The sequence below is a fragment of the Ambystoma mexicanum genome, chromosome 8 (genome assembly GCF_040938575.1).
Source record: "Ambystoma mexicanum isolate Mex_15411 chromosome 8, UKY_AmexF1_1, whole genome shotgun sequence".
Lineage (NCBI taxonomy): Eukaryota > Metazoa > Chordata > Amphibia > Caudata > Ambystomatidae > Ambystoma > Ambystoma mexicanum.
The window spans coordinates 1,226,604,953-1,226,622,166 of NC_090929.1; the positions used below are offsets into that span (position 1 = coordinate 1,226,604,953).

General features: G+C 49.0%; 1 protein-coding gene across 3 annotated transcripts in view; it reads left to right on the forward strand.

Annotated features, from left to right (window-relative positions):
- The window catches only part of TNKS2 (tankyrase 2), a 2,182,082-nt gene that overhangs the window by 1,058,262 nt on the left and 1,106,606 nt on the right, over positions 1 to 17,214 (forward strand). For all 3 annotated transcript variants that reach the window (XM_069611330.1, XM_069611331.1, XM_069611332.1), the window contains exon 16: positions 288 to 507. In XM_069611330.1, the coding sequence (XP_069467431.1) occupies positions 288 to 507 (220 nt within the window). The remainder of the gene's footprint in view (positions 1 to 287; positions 508 to 17,214) is intronic.

Here is a 17,214-nt window from a genome sequence, read left to right on the forward strand (position 1 = left end):
CACACTTCAGAAGCTGACCCTGTGGTATCCCTATACGTTAAGGCTGTGCCACCACTTAATTCGTTAATTTGAAGGACTTCCCTTGCACTGTGGACTACTCCTACCAATTGTCAATCCCCCCCCACCTGCCATGTGCACCCATTTCCCATTAGAGCTAAGAGGCTATGACAAAGTGGCGAATGACGCTATACAAATCCCAAAATATAAACCTTTTGTAAATATAATAAATCTACATATTTGATTTACTTGTTTTTGGTTAATCAGTCTTTTGTCCCACTTTTCTTTAGCATGGGGCTGACCCAACAAAGAAAAATCGAGATGGCAACACACCATTGGACTTGGTTAAAGATGGTGATACAGATATTCAAGATCTATTAAGAGGTGATGCAGCATTGCTAGATGCTGCAAAGAAAGGCTGCTTGGTCAGAGTAAAGAAGCTGTGCTCACCTGAAAATGTAAATTGTAGAGATACACAAGGCAGACATTCAACTCCGTTACATCTAGCAGGTTGGTGCGAACTTGTTTAATTAGATAAGCATCACAATTGAATGACTAAGTCGCTTTTTTTGTATCTTGGGAACCACTAAACTTTTGTTTTAAAGTATGCTCATGTTACTAAGCTGTGCATTATGATTCTTATTGTTTGACCATTACCTAATGAATGATCATTTTACAATGCATTCAGTTGCAATTTATCTGCAATTTGTATGTTACACTGTATTTGTGTCCAATTTAAGTACATTCACATGTTATGATAGCATAGGTCACTTGACAAATGTCCCATAACCTAATGGTCATCCCTCATTACGGATGCTACAACAAAGCTAGAGGTCACATTGAGGTACGCTGCCTTATTACAGAAGATCCTACAGGCCTACATTTCTATGTGTTTACTCTTCCTCACAAAGTAAACATGCCTTTAGAGGACCACATGCCCCAAAAAGCAGCACTTTACTTTCATACGTACACCCCCATGAAAACTACCTGTCCACAAATTGACCATTTAAACAGATTATAATGGTTATACAGTTAAGCCCTTTTGTGTGTTTGAGTACAGAAAAGATGCAAAACGTCCATCCAAAGCAATAGGAGGTGAGAAGTCTGACATAGATAATTAAAATCTGACGAACATCTCCTGAACTCCTCCCCTACACGCCCTGTGGCGAGATTTAGATTGTAACGAATGTTGCTGCTACTTTGCGTCTCGTTGTGTTCCTAGGCTAAAAAAAAAGCATAAGGAAAGAGAATGCTACCCATCTTTCTTACCTAAAAATTGACTTTCATTGTTGCCTTAGAAGCAGCTTACTTCCAAATGGATGGGAATATGATGGCTTTCAAAAACATAGTGTGACTTATAAACCTATAGACTTGTTTATTTGTGACTTTCTGTGTCACAATATTAAACGAAACACCATAATTCATCTTTGAAGTATCCTCCTGTAGCAGTCTGCTATGTTATGGTATAAAGTTATGTTATAGTGTTTTGCGTAATGCTTTGCTTTGGACCTTTGTATTCAAGCGTTGAGTAGTCCAATATTTCATTGCTGCTTTTTGATGGAGACATTTATAGGTTAGCGGAGTGAACATGAATTGAATGCAGGCTTGAACTGAAAGCCAGTGTAGCTTCCAGAGGATGTAGGGCAGTATGTGAAAATGGAAGGGAATTCACTACTAAACATACAATCCTGCTTTGTAAAACCTGAAGTTGAGCAATTACTTTTTTTTACAGCTCATTAGAGGACGGGGGAGGGGGGGCATTACAATTGTGGATTTTAAAGCTAATACTGTAAAAGGCCCGTATTATCCTGAAAAATAATTTGTAATACAATTGCAAACTGATCATATGGTGGCACATGTTAACAATATTAAGTGCAAGATGATTAAAATAGACTTGGAAGATGCTTGCCTTGTTAAGGATACAATTACACATAGTCTGCATGCTCTCCTGGCTCTCCCTGGATACCCCTCAAAAGAAAAAAGGTATTTGTAAAAAAGTTTGCGCGTGTTAACTAAAATACATTTCTCTACTTGCTGACACAAAAACGTTTAGCTTATGAGTGGATCCGTGTTTATGCACATTAATGTGTTTCCACACGTTGTAATGTAATCCCACCTGGGTTTTGAAAGGGCTACCCTTATGTTGGATTCAAACATTTGAACACTTTTGAAAATCAGAGAGAATATCCTTTGCACCTTAGAATTAGTTTAGAGTGTGAGGGTCCGAATAGGATTACGGACACAGGACATATTTTGCTTTGGAAATCTTGACAAAGGACAGACCCCTTAGTTTTTGTTTGAGGTAGGGAAATGCCTCCTAGTTTAGGGACAGTGGGGCATTTTCCAACCCCTTCTTGATTTGAAAAACAGTTTTTATGCCCATAAGATACACTTTAGGCTATTGTGCAATCATAATACATGAAGATAGACCTATCATGAAAATTATATTGACTGTTGCTACAATTTTCACAGTTCTCTTTACATTATGAACAACTGAGGTTATACCCCAGGTCTGTTCCATTCATTGAAACATCGCTTCTCAAAATTTTCATATACACCAGTGTCAATTGTGTCAGCATCAATACCTGTTCTCCAGCATGGGGTCTGGCATGGATTCACATGCTCATGAATATTCCCCGTCGTCAGGCTGGGAATCCTCGGTAAAGAAAAAAAAAATCAGTATCAGTTTCGTTGACAAGAGACAAACTGATTAGTTTCCTAGGCATGGAGAATTTATTTAGGACAGAGAGGCCTTTACCCAACCACTTTCTTTTAATAAAGATGTCTGGTGTTGAAAACACTACCAATGTATCCCTCTCTCCTTTCTGATCCCTCACAGTGTGTACACAAACGGTAGTCAAAAATCACATCAACTTACTAGAGTTGCTAGCAGTCTTCAAAGCACTTCACGCTTTTCAGCATCAGCTGGGGGGAGGGCGGGGTTCCCATGCTCACAGACAGCACCCACAGCCATGTTCTATGTAAACAAGCAGGGTGGGACACACTCTCGAAGTCTGTCCAAGTTAGCTCAAAAGATTTGGAATTGGTCTTTCCATCACAACATGTTCCTCCTGTCTCAACATGTTCCAGGGGAACACAACTCTGGATGAGGACTTAAGCAGAAGATTACAACTACCCGCAGAGTCTAAGTGGTAAATATACGCAGATATTTTACATGACATCTTTGCACAATGGGGGCAACCAGACATAGATCTCTTTGCAACACAAGAGCACGCGCAATGCCCAAACTATGCATCCAGATTTCTCTGCAAACTGGGTCGAAAGGGAACGCTCTATGTATGAGTTGGTCAGGAAGATTAACGTACGCTTTTCCCCCAACCCCACTTCTGAACAGGGTAATAATACACAATACACACCAGGAACAAGTCACTCGTATCCTGATAGCGCCAATGTGGGCACGACCGCGTACCGTACCCTTACAACATGATATCCCAACATCAAGGGGCAACACTCATCCATGCCCACAAACACTGAACTTGGCAGCTTACAATCTGAAGTCCTAGAGTTTGGCCATTTTAAACCTGCCACAAAAATGTAAGGGTATCTTAAGGGAAGCGCATAAACACAACAGAATACACTGCTATTTTAACAAGTGGAAAAATGTTGTTGTTTGGTGCAAAACACGCAGCATCAACCCCATTGACTGCTCACCTTCACATATAGTGCTGGATCTGCTTAACTCATTAGACTAAGGATTAGCCTTTAATTCCCTTCAAGTTAATTTAGCAGCTCTCTCAGCATACACCACCTCTCAAACCAAAGTGTCATGTGTACCAATAGCTAAGGCATTTATAAAAAGGGATAAAATACTACACCTACCAATTTCAAATCCAACTCCTGATGGGACTTAAATGTTGTACTTTCTAAATTCATGGGTACCCCTTTTGAGCCAATGCATGCAACCAGTCTTGAACACCTCACTTACAATGTAAGTGAGGTGTTCAAGACTGGTCACCAATGGTCACCATTACATCTTTAAGAAGGGTCAGTGAACTGTAAGCCCTCTCATTTCAATATCCTTTTGTTATTGTTGAGTAGGTGCAAGTAGATCTAGGTCACGTGACCTAAGCCCAACCACCTCACCTGTCAATAATTTTATACTGTTGGTGCCTTCTTGTTTTGCCCTCCTTTTTCCTTAATTAAGGGGCCCTCCAGCCTTTTTTCCTTTGCAATTGGTGAGCAGGTTCAAGTGGATTTAGGTCATGTGACCTGAACCCCGCCCACCTTCTTAACCCTGCCTCTTCCTTTCTGCTCTCAACTCTTAGATCAAGGGTGTCTCTCACCCAGGCATCCAAAGTGAAGGAAAGACTAAGAAAAGTGCAATTCCTGTTCGCATCGGGAGCACCCAGGGCCGGAACCCCCTGCGCAGACAGCAGGTAAGCACGTGCCGACATGGGGTTTCTCCCTCCGTCCCCACAGGCCATCCCCACCATCAACAGGCAACACCATCAACATCGCCCCTCCTCTAAGGCATGGAATCCTCAATGCAGCAACCTCATCCACATCATCCCGAGGCCCATCTTCACCCCCTCACCATCCACAACACGGAAGTTGATGCTCACCAACGTCCGCTCAGCTATCACCCATGCAGCAGACATCGCCGACCTCATCATTACATACAACATTGACGCCATCTTCATCACCGAGACCTGGCTGACACCCAACTCCAAGCGGAGAAATTGGTGTTTGTAAACACCTATAGTGACATATCCAACGCTTTAAAAAAATTAATTCTGAAAAACTAGAAGATTTTGGAAAAAAGCGATACTCCAGTGCACAGGCCCATTGTACCCTTTAGACGCAGCAAAAATATCAAAGAACATCTTACAAGAAACGACAACGTTAAAACCCCCAAACAGGCCACACTGACAGAACAATGGGGCTTGCCACCCGTAACGGGACATTTTCCTTGTGGCCAATACACCTATTGTCGCTACACCTGTAAAAGTACTGAGGTCAATCTGGGACTACGTTCTCCTTGGAAACAGAATCTTCTAACCAACTGCAACTCTTCCATGGTCATTTGTGATTTGGTGCCCCTGTGATAAGATCTATATAGGTAAAACCGACAAAGATTAAACTAAGAATTGGGGAACCTAAGAGCTGTCTAAAAAATGAAACCAATAATGCCCCTATGGTCGACCACTGGTCAGAGATGATGCACGTACCTGATGACTTTAAACGGACAGTATTGTACAAACATAACCCAAGTATGGACACCAACAGAGACAAAACCGTTCTCTTATGCAAAGAACTGATCTTTTTAACCAAGACTGCAGTGAGTGGCCTGAACGAGAACATTGATTGGTTGAACTAAATAGCTTTGACCATGTCACCCAATTTTCGATTTCTATGTCACCCAAAACAATTAAAACATTTTCTTTTTAGATGCCAGGTCAGGATGATTTCCAGAGCCACCAAGACCCAAGAAGGAATTTTAGGGTATGGGTCCTCCTTTTCTCCCTTAGCCTCAGTGGTTCAGAGTATCACCACTTCCCTTACCTGCTGCCCTACAATTGGTCCGTACTGTTGCCAGTCGGCTGTTCTTTTTCCACACGTTCGCAAACGGCCTTTTGCGACACCTACAACAGCCACAGTTCTGGGTCACCTTGCGTGTATTCCAGTTAGTCAGCACTCTAACACAGCTACAATCACGCTGGACTCATCCCTGTTTTTGACATAGCCCTTTGAGGGCTAACCTACACAACAGCGGGTGATACTAATTACCAACACGGCCGAGCACGAATAGGAATTGACGTTCGATGCATAGGAACGTACTTAGACGACAGGTGTAGTCATGTGACCCTATTCGCCCGACAGCCTGGGGCTGAGATTCGCTCACGGATGTTACAGCTCATGGGTAAGTGCTCTCCTGATGGTTTGGCCGCTGAGATACACCAGATATAGACTTAACCATTTGACCTAGCACTCATTGCTATTTTGGTCTTTCTTGTTGCCTCCTACAAGAGAGCATTGCAACACCATTAGTTGCTTTACTGGGTTATGCACCTAATCAAAGGATCTGACAGCAACTTTAGACGCTACTGCGTGCTACTGCGCACCATCCAGCAATAGCTACCTCTCGACATTGAGGGACATGGCAACTTTAGCCAGTCCTGTGGATGACACCAATTGAGGTAACGCTGTACCGTTTATCACCACTGTATTTACTCCCAACGAGGTAGTGGTTCAGTGGCCCCCCTTACAGCACAATTCCAGGCAACTGCACGTTAACGTCACTTACCCGTAGCGGTCACCTGTACGGAACACCGGGCACGTTAAACCAGACCTGCTGCTCCAGTCCACAATCACGGCTCTATGCACACCTGCACGGGTCACACAATCCTATTAGTTATAAACGAGAAACCGCATTGATACCTTGTGGGACCCATACGTGAAACCTCTTCTCACCCTCAATTACAGTAGATATGTTGGACAGTAGTGTACTCATTGGGCTTGGACCACCAATATTGAGCCCCATTTTCCAATCTTTAACCTCTTTCTAATCAACCATCACGGCATCGGATACTAGAATGTCACGTACCGATCATTTGGCCTCAAGCCCACAGTATGAACCATTAGAAACTACGATTCTTCACTTGAAGATCTGGACTACACACACTAATGGTAAGCGTGAGCTTGACTAGACATCTGGCCATCACTGTTTGTGATTATTGCACGATGAAAGCAACTTTTGGTTGTGCTGCTAATTCCACACAGAACCTTACGATGTCTTGAGCTATAATCCTTTCCAAACAATTAGAATTGCGTATGATCGTTACTCCTAGACTTCCTTTTGATCTATACTCTACTACAAGTTGCTGCCACTCATGGCAGTTAGAGAAATGATATCTCTTGCTAAGTAACGCCCCATCTGATTAATATAGATGGTAGCGCTGTATATCGAGTTAACAATACTCTGAGACTTATGGTCACTGACACCATTGTCTGCTATATTTCAGGTGACGCCACTGTTTGTTGATACTTGAGAAGATATTTGACAGGCCTTGAGCAACCCCTTCCATTGTCCAAGGTTGCGAGGCGCCGAACTGCACTGATAATTCAATTGCATATTTGTTGTATACTGCTATGTTTTTTTTTATGTGATATCTTTGTTTGGTTTGAAGAAATTTTCCGAACCAATGTTTTCAGTGGGTAAAGACAGTCCCTGATGAATTTCCATTTAAATCTTGCACACATTTGGAAAGAAACATGTTGGATGAACTTGATATGAGTATGAGTGATTCATGTCTAGTATGAATGGAGTGGTGGATGTGTTTGATTTATGATATTTGCACAGCACAAGACACTTTCTTGGTACAAACATTATAGGGCTGGCTAATAGAAGCCCATAATATGTCACGCTGTCTGTCATTTTGTTACACTGTGTTTTCCGACTGAATATTTAATAACATCCGCTTATTAAAGTGTATGCTTTGGCAATCTGATTGCGCTTTATTAACTTGTATTCTATGGCAATTTGATTGCTTCTTTTAAACCTGTTACTGTTGGAAGTAATTAAATAGTTTGTGATATTTACAATGCCTCACATGTTTGGAGGAGGCAAGATGCCTTTCTGAACTTTTTGACTTCCTGTGGCTTCTTTTGACCTGAACTAGAGTGTTTCGCCCTCTAACCTCGTTTTGTTTGTTGCTAAATGTTTGTGAACCTACGTGAGAGGCTGGTTAGGTGTGGGCTTTGCTTCCCTTGCACCTCTTTTTTGTTTTGATGACACCCAACTCCATCCACATCCTAGACGTCCTTATCCCCGACGGCTACAGCGTCCAACACAGAGACTGGCCTCACAAGAAAGGCGGAGGCCTCACAATCCTCTTCAAGACCTTGTGGCACTGCACCAGACTGGAGGTCTACAGCATTGACTCCTTTTGAAGTCATCTCCTGCCACTTCCCACTCGCTGCGACTGACAGTCACCTTCCATCTCATTTACAGACCACACAAACCCAACACCGCCTTCATCCGAGGCTGCACCGACCTGGTCACCACCATGTCCCTCACGCATGCCAACCTCTTCCTAGGCAACTTCAACCTTCCAGGCAACAAGGTCACCAAACCGATGAAGGAAGCTCTCCTGACTGTCTCGACAGCCTCACACAGCACTCGAAAGACCCAACACACGAAAAAGCTAACTTCCTCGACCTAATCCTCACTGCACAGTCTTCCTCCACTCCAACTGTCCTCTCCTGCTTGACTGGTCTGACCACCTAGCCGTGCTTTTCAACATCTTGCACATCACCCCAGTCGAGCACTCCAAGCAGAAACTGATCAGACAAACATTCAGGTACTTCAAGAACTTCCCAGTGGCAGCCCTCATGGAAGACCTCGCCAACCTCCATCTTACATGGACCGAACACCCCCAACCGAACTACGACACTCTACTGGAAGCACTCAACGCTACCCTCTCAGCCTTAATCGACTGACATGTTCCTCTGAAACAACGCACTTGCAGACTGAAACCGTCAGCACCCTTGTACATGCAAGAACTCCTCCTCAGCAAAAGAGTCCTCTGGAAAACTGAGAAAACCTGCCACCGCTCGTGTACTGCATCCGACCTAAGGCTCCTCAAGGGAACTCGGAGCAACTCGCCGACAACCAATCAACACAGCCAAGGCCTACTACTATCAGAACACCACAGCAGACGCCAACAACAAAAGCAGAGCTCTCTTCAAAGTAGCCAAGCACTGCATCAACCCGCTGCTCGACCCTTTCATACCGTACTCCATTGAAAATCCACTGCCATCAACACCTTCATCGACAAAATCAGCAAGATTCGCCTGAACATAGATACCAGCTCTGCATCTACAGACCCACCTTGCACCCCTCCTCGCAAAATCTCCACACCCCGGACAACATATAAGGCACTCTCTACAGAGGACCTGATAGAAACCCTGACCTGCTAAAGAAACCCACTCTGGATCCTGACAACCTAGGTAAAGATCACCTAATCACCCATTTCCCCATCCTAGGTAAGATCAGTGAGAAAGCGGTAGCCGCACAACTGCAGCAACCCATCGACACCAACAATCTCATCCAAACCTACCAATCCAGGTTCTGACCAGGATGCAGCATGGAGACATCAACTATACAGGTGGTCGAAGACACCCTCCACATCCTTGATGACGGCCATCCATGCCTCCTGGTTCTACTCAACCTCTCGTCCGCTTTCGGCACAGTAGACCACCAGGTGCTTACGGACACCCTACATGACGGCATGGGAATCGGCAACCTTGTCCTATGCAGGTTCAAGTCCTACCTCGCCAACCGCCAGCAGTTAGTTCAGATAGACTCCTCTAGATCGCCAATGCTACCAGTCACCTGTGAAGTCCGGCAGGGTTCCATCCTCTTCCCAGTGAACTTCAATCTATACGTGCAGCTGCTGGAAGCCCTCCTAGCCACACAAACACATCTACTTCCCCCAATACGCCGACGACACACAGCTATACCACAAGATAGAATCCATCAAGGACATCCATAGGCTCAAAACCTGCCTCTCGCTGATTCAGTCATGGATGTCCAATGCATACTTGAAGCTCAACCCCTCCAAGACCGAATTCCTACTCCTCACCAACACCGAACACCCAGACATGCAGACCTGGATTTCAACCATGAACTCTGAGGACTTCACACCCAAGCTCGCCTCCTGTGCCAAGTCCCTCTGGTTCCCCATTGACAAACACCTCTCCTTCAAGACTAACAAAGCTAAGAAAACTCAGACAGCTTGGTATCAGATTTCCCTCCTGCACAAAGTCAAGCCCTTCCTCCCTCTGGACAGCTTTAGATCCACTGTTCAAGCAATGGTCCTATCCCACCTGGATGGGGGCAATGCACTCCTTGAAGGCCTCCCGTCGTCCTCCCTTGTGCCCCTGAGAAGTGTCCTACATGTGGTTGCACGCCTCATCAAGGGTCTGTGCAGATACAACCATATCACCAAGGCCCTAATCGACCTTCACTGGCTCCCACTGCACGCACAAATCACCTACAACCTTGTTGCATCCTCTATAAGGCAGTCGCCCTCAACTCGCCCATGTACCTCGCAGAGAAACTCTGTATTTTCAGTGGACAGCGCACCACCAGAAGCTAGGACACGTGCAGACTTGAAATTCCCATTGCAACAAGGAAAGGAGCAGAATAGAAGCCTTCTTTGCATACGCCCAAAGACTATGGAACATCCTCCCCATCAGCATCAGACTTGCACCTTCACTCGCACATAACCTGTCTGCAGCTGTGGGGGACAGCGGACGCTCCTGCCTGGAATGTTTGTGCATTTTCATCAGCACTCCGGTGTGCGAGAGCCAGGGCACTTAGTCTGTGCTGGAGCACAGCTCATTCCATCAGTGTGCCCCGCCTGCTCATACCTCTGAAGTTCTCGAGGATCATCTGCTCAGCGCTGTTGTTGCCTGGCAACTAAGCAGGCCACACCCACCTGCCTCGCTCTCACCCTGCTCGACACGGTTTGAAATACCCCCCTACAGTCGAAGCTGCGGCGAAGTGAGGCTAAGTGAGACATAAGCTATCTGCAGCTGTCCGTGGCAGGAACGCAGCCCATGTCCTTGTAGCCATGTCGCACCCCGGACCTTCGCCCTCTCCAATAAAGTCGACCAAATCATTTGCCGTTATTAGGATCATCATCAAGGTACTGGTTTATTTATACATGAACATCTCAATATCCAATTTTTTTATCGTCTGACAGCCTACAATTGGACAACCAGTCCAAAAACTTCTCCAGCACGGGGTCTGGCATGGATTCACATGCTCATGAATATTCCCCGTCAGGCTGGGAATCCTCGGTAAAGAAAAAAATCAGTATCAGTTTCGTTTCTGATCTGTCTTTCTTAGTAGTAACCAATCACTGGTCTCTGGGTCATACTGCCCCCAGCCAATGACTGCCCTCTCCCTAAGCCCCTCCCTTGGCAGCCATCCTCAGATTTTTACTGCACGTTCAAGTGTTGGGAGTCCTCCTGCTTTAGCTCTCGAGCTTTTAATGCGTTTTGCGTTTTTTTGTGTTTTTGTTTATTTTTGTAAAAAAAAAGAAATTTTTAAAAAGTTTCATCTTATTTTTCGGTCAATCAAGCCTCAAGCTCCACCGTTTCTACTTCCGATCAACGGTGACCCGTTTCGGAGTTTTCTAAGCCCCTGAAGGGCAAAGTTTTGTCGAGTTATGCTTCTTGGAGGGTTCCAAAAGATCTGAGGCCTACCTCCTGGACATGGCCCAGGACAAGGGAAGCTCGATGCCCGTATCCAAACTGTTCAGGAACTGCCCTGGATGCGGATTACAGAATGTTTTCAAGGAGGATGAGCATTCGAGATGTCTCTACTGCCTTCACGAAGACAAAACGCACGTGGAGAAGGGACTGTACGTTTTGCAAGAACATGTCGGAATAGACCATGAAGGATCAGTGTATCCGCCTCACCAACTGGCTGGAAGAGCCCAGCGGGTGAGAAGAAGAGGAGGTCTGAGCGGTCTTCTAAGGCCTTTGAGGGCGCTATGGCGACGGGGGCCCAACAGAAGGCAAAGCACCGAGAGATAGCGGGCACTGGGAGCGCCGAAGGGTCGGGCTCCTTGGCTGCCAGGCAGGGCACACTTTCACCAATGCCATCAACCACGAGCCAACGCTCTGGCTCGGGGAAGAGAAAATCTGAGAACCCGGGTAAGCTTCTGGAGAAGTCCCGGTCTATCTCGAAGGAGTCAGCCGAGGGGGAGCGAGGCGGTGACCCTCCCCCCAAGGTGAAGGCCCCAAGCGCACCCAAGGTGGTGAAGGCCTTGATTCACCCGGCTAAGGCCTCTATCGAGGGAGTCGTGGCGGCCCTGGCGAAGCCTGTGGAGGCTACACCAGTGGAGGCGATCTTGGGGCCCAGAGTTTCCCTGCCACTGTGGAGGGAATCCTCTTTTCAGCCCATCGATAAGACCCCCGTGAAGACCCCGGTGGAAAAAGAGGGGGGGCGGTGGCCGATACGGACACGGATACAGCCTCTGAGGAGGAGCTGGTTGAAATCGTGAAGGGCCTCAAGAAGAGGTTTGAGGAGGTCTGGTGCCACGGGAAGAACGCCATGAGGCGGATGAAGAGAGGGACGGTGCGCCAACGAGGCTCCCGTGGAGGAGGAGCCATTGCGCCCGTCGCAACCAGTGCCCGAGCCTCAGGACAACTCGGTGGCCATTTTGATGGTAACCCAAAGCTTATGCACGGAGATAAGGACAAGGTTGCCTCTACCCCAAATGGACGACCCGGCAGAACTGGGCCCGTCGGGGAGCCCTCCAAACATGCGGAGGAGAGTTCACCCCCCCGCCCTTCCAACCCTTGCGGCCCGCTCAGCCTTCATCTCCTTCCCCTGATGCTAGGGATGACACGGGAACAGATACGGCCACGACGGGGATGGATGATGATGACGGCGGTGACGACGGGATGGGCCTTCCATCACCACCCCCTCGGGTTCCACGCCCAACGAAATTGGCTCCTTCCACGCCATGATTGCCAGGGTATCTAAGCTTTTCCAGCTCTGCCCCGAAGAACAGAAGAAGGAAGGCCAAGAGGAAGACGGTCCTCGCGGTGCCACTGCTTGACGACATCTGGGACGAGGGACTTGCTATCCTGAAGAACCCTTCCACAACGCGTGTCAAGAGGGATCGGTACCAGAAGTAGTACCGGGTACCCGATTCCGCCCCTTTGTGCCTTAGGGCACGGCCGACCCCGGATTCGGTCGTCTCGGCGGCGGCCAAGAAGAAAGCGGCGGGGGCGACGGCTTCAACTTCAACCTCCCCACCTGACGGCGAGGGAAAGAAACTGGACGCCATGGGACGACGAGTCAGCTCGTCTGCGGCGACGACAATTAAGGCGGCCAACGCCCTAGCGATTGTGGCCTGCTACGATAGGGAGTTGTGGTACAAGATCACTCCCCTGCTGGATTTCCTACCGGACGACAAGAGGGCAGAGGCCCTGGGGATCCTGCAGGAAGGTGAGGTGGCATCGGACCACGCCATAACGGTGGCCACGGGCATCGCTGACACCGGGTTCCGCCAGTTGGGCAACAGTGTTTGCCTTCGACGGCGGGGATGGCTCAAGGCAACAGATTTCAGCCAGGACGTACAAACCAGAGTTTTGGACATGCCCTTCGACGGGAACAACCTGTTTGGGAAAACAGTGGATGAGTCACTTCAGGCCATCAAGGCCGACACGGAGTCAGCTCAGGCCTTGGGAGATTTGTAGCAACGACGACCGCCCTTTCGTAACCCCGGAGGCAAGCAAGGTGCCTCCAAGGATTCGGCGGTGGCTCCTCTACGTACCGCCAGGCAGCCCGTTCCTCATCGCAAGAGGCCTATAGAGGGTGCGGCATGTCAGGAGGATCTCGTCGCCATCGGCAAGGTGGCCAGGGCGGCAAGGCCGCCTCCAAGCAGGACTGAACCGGCCGTAGCATCGGGCCCGCACCTGAGCATCCCGGTGGGAGCCCGGCTGGCGAGGTTTGTCAGTGTGTGGGAGTCCATCTCCACACTCTCGAATTTCTAAAGAAGTGCCCCCGAATTCCTCCCGTGGCCAGGAAGGAAAATCACATCCCACAACTGCGGTTAGAAGTAAGGGCGATGCTCAAGAAAGGTGCCATCGAGCTCGTCCCGAAGAGGCTCAGGAGTATACTCGAGATACTTCCTCGTCAGAAAGAAGACAGGCGGTTAGGCCCCCATCCTGGACCTGCGTCGGGTTAAACAAATACATCAAGGCCCAGAAGTTCCAGATGGTCACCCTCCAGCACGTGCTGGGACAGCTCGAGGCAGGCGACTTCCTATCGTCGCTGGACTTGGAGGATGCTTACTTCCACATCCCCATTCTAAAAGGACACCGAAAGTTTCTCAGATTTGGTGTCCAAGGATGGCAATACCAATTCAAGGCCCTGCCATTCGGATTGAAGTCTGCGCCCAGGGTATTTACCAAGTGCCTAGCGCCAGTGGCGGTGGGGCTGCACCTCCAAGGGATCCACGTTTACTCCTACCTGGGCGATTGGCTCATCCGAGCAAGGACAAGGGAGCTCGCCGTCGAGCACACAGCGAAGACCGTCCAACTGCTCACGGACCTGGGATTCTCCATCAACTTCAAATGCCCCCTGGTTCCGTCGCAGGTCGCACTGTTTCTGGGAGCCAAGCTCGATACAGTGGTACGATTGGCTTCTCCGTCGGAGGAAAGGACGAAGGCCATCCTGGGCAAGGTGCAGCGCCTGCTGGCCACGGACGTGGCCAGGGTGAGGTCCATCAAGTCACTTCTCTGCATGATGTCCTCTTGCATCTACGTGGTGTGCATATGCAGGCTACGGATGCGTCCTCTACAGGAGTTCCTCGACGTCCATTGGATGCAAGCGGCGGAAAGCTTCAAAGACGAGATCCCACTCAACGAGGTCTTTAGCCAAGCTATTCGGTAGTGGGGCACCCGCGCGCATCTTGCGGCGGGCACGGACTTTCAGACCCCAGCACACCAGGATTCAGTGCCGACGGATGCCTCCCTGGAAGGTTGGGGAGCACACACCGGAGATCTTCACGTGAGAGCCTTTGGCTCCCGGAAGGAGAGGTCACTCCACATCAACATCCTGGAGCTTCGAGCAATGTTCTGAGCTCTCAGGTCGTTTCTCCCGTCCCTCAAGGGCAAGGTGGTGAGGATCTTCACCGACAAAACCACCACGATGTTCTACATACGGAAGCAGGGAGGAACCAGGTCCCCTGCCCTATCCAAGGAGGCCCAGGATCTGTGTCATTGGGCCGTTGCCCAGGGGATGTTTCTGGTGCCCTTCCACCTAGCAGGGATAAAGAACACCATCGCCGACTCACTGAGCAGGGAGCTGCGCTCATGCCACGAGTGGGAACTGCATCAGGACCAAATGGATCGGCTTTTCCGACGATGGGCCAAACCCCAGATCGACCTGTTCGCGACGGTGGCGCACTCCAAGTGCCAGAGGTTCGCCAGCAGGTTTCCCCAGCCGAGGGGCATGGGCGATGCTTTCTTGTTCCCCTGGGACAGCCTGTTCCTGTATGCGTTCCCTCCGTTGCCGTTGCTACTGCGACTCGTCATACATCTCAAGAGGTCCCAGTGCAGGATGATCCTCGTCGTACCCGAGACAGATTTGGTTCCCTGACCTTCTGGACTTGTCAGCGTTCCCCCCCCCCCCAGTCAAACTATCGACGGACGCAGATCTTCTCTCCAGAGAAGGAGTCGCCATCCTCCATCACGACCCGGGGTCGCTGAACTTGCAGGCCTGGCTGCTGCGGCACTAGAGCTTGGAGGGTACGATATTCCGGCTGACTGCAAGGAGGTGCTTGCAAAGGCCAGGGCGTCCTCAACTCTCAAGTGCTATGGACACAAATGGAAGAGGTTCTCGGTCTGGTGCCATGCACAGAAGATTAACCATCTGCGAATTACGGCCCCTCAAGTGCTGCCGTACCTGCTGTCGCTGGCCAAGGCGGGGCTGGCTCATGCCTCCATCGAAATACATCTGGCGGCGATCTCCCGCTACACCAGAACTACGGGAAGATAATCTCTGTGGTCTCAGCGCCTGGTGAAGGCGTTTATGAAGGGACTGTTCCGTTCATTCCCGCCGGTGAAGGCTCCGGCCCCGGCGTGGGAGCTCAACGTGGTGCTGACCAGGCTCATGGGGGCGCCTTTCGAGCCTCTGCATTCGGCACCGTTGAAGTTCCTGTCGTGGAAAACAGCATTTCTTGTGGCCATCACTTCCGCACGACGAGTGGGAGAGATCCAGGCCCTATCCTGCAAGCATCCATACTTGACTTTTCACGCGACGAGGGTGGTGCTGAGGACGCACCCCTCCTTCCATCTCAATGAGCCCTTGGTGTTACCAGTTTTCTTCCCGTCGCCTTCGTCGCCGGCCGAGAGGACTTTGCACTTGCTGGATGTAGCTAGAGCGCTGAAGTTCTACGTGGACCGCACAAAGAGTTTTCGGAAGACATCACAACTGTTTGTGAACTTTGGACCTGTGAACAAAGGGAAGGCCCTCTCGAAGGCTTCCATTTCCAGATGGCTCTCCGGCTGCATCATGCACTGTCACCGGTTGGCAAACCGACCGTTGCCCGGTCATCCGAGTGCCCATTCGACCAGAGCGTTCGCTGCTACCATGGCGTTCTTGTCTGGTGTACCACTGCTGGACATCTGCAGGGCTGCTACGTGGAGGTCGACGCACACCTTCACGAGATTCTACTGTGTCGACTGGGATTCCAGGGAGGAGTCCAGGGTCGGCCAAGCAGTGCTGCGCAACCTGTTCGCCTCAAGGTGGGCCTGGTGAGGAGGTAAGAGTTGCTTAATGTTGAGTTTATGTAATGCTTAATGTTGAGCCTTGCCACCTCCCATGGTTGTGCATTTGTGTACTGCTATGTATTCTTATATTCATGAGCATGTGAATGCATGCCAGACCCCATGCTGGAGAAGGAACAAGTTACTTACCTGTAACTGTTGTTCTCCAGCATGGGTCTGGCATGGATTCACATGCGAACCCTCCCTCCTACCCCTCTGCGGCTCTTCACTTGGTCATACTGCCACTTTACGTGCTACCAAATCTGAGGATGGCTGCCAGGGGAGGGGTTTAGGAGAGGGCAGTCATTGGCTGGGGGCAGTATGACCCAGAGACCAGTGATTGGTTACTACTAAGAAAGACAGATCAAAAACAAAACTGATACTGATTTTTTTCTTTCCCGAGGATTCCCAGCCTGACGACGGGGAATATTCATGAGCATGTGAATCCATGCCAGACCCATGCTGGAGAGCAACAGTTACAGGTAAGTAACTTGTTCCTCATGAGTGAATCCCAACCTCAAATATCCACCACTCACTGACATCTCTGCTGCCATAGATTTGGGCCTCTGGAATTCAAGGTCCTTATGCAACAAGTATGAAGGGGATAGGACTTGCCTTGCTGTGGGTGCTCCTGACATGCCAAGCAAAAGCTTTCTCTGTAAAGAATGGGATGATGCAAAACGCTACATGGACTCTGAGAATCGGATGCACTACACCTGATGCTCCAGTCCTGCATGATGACAACAATTGCACTGTAACCTGTGAGAAAAGCGCTACAAATGAGTATCCACATGGAACTGCTAAAGTATTGGCTTGGCACATTGTCAGGCATCTTTTTTCACTGGCTCATATGGCTGCCGCTTATGAAATCTTAGGCCCAAACGTTTCAGTGAATTGATC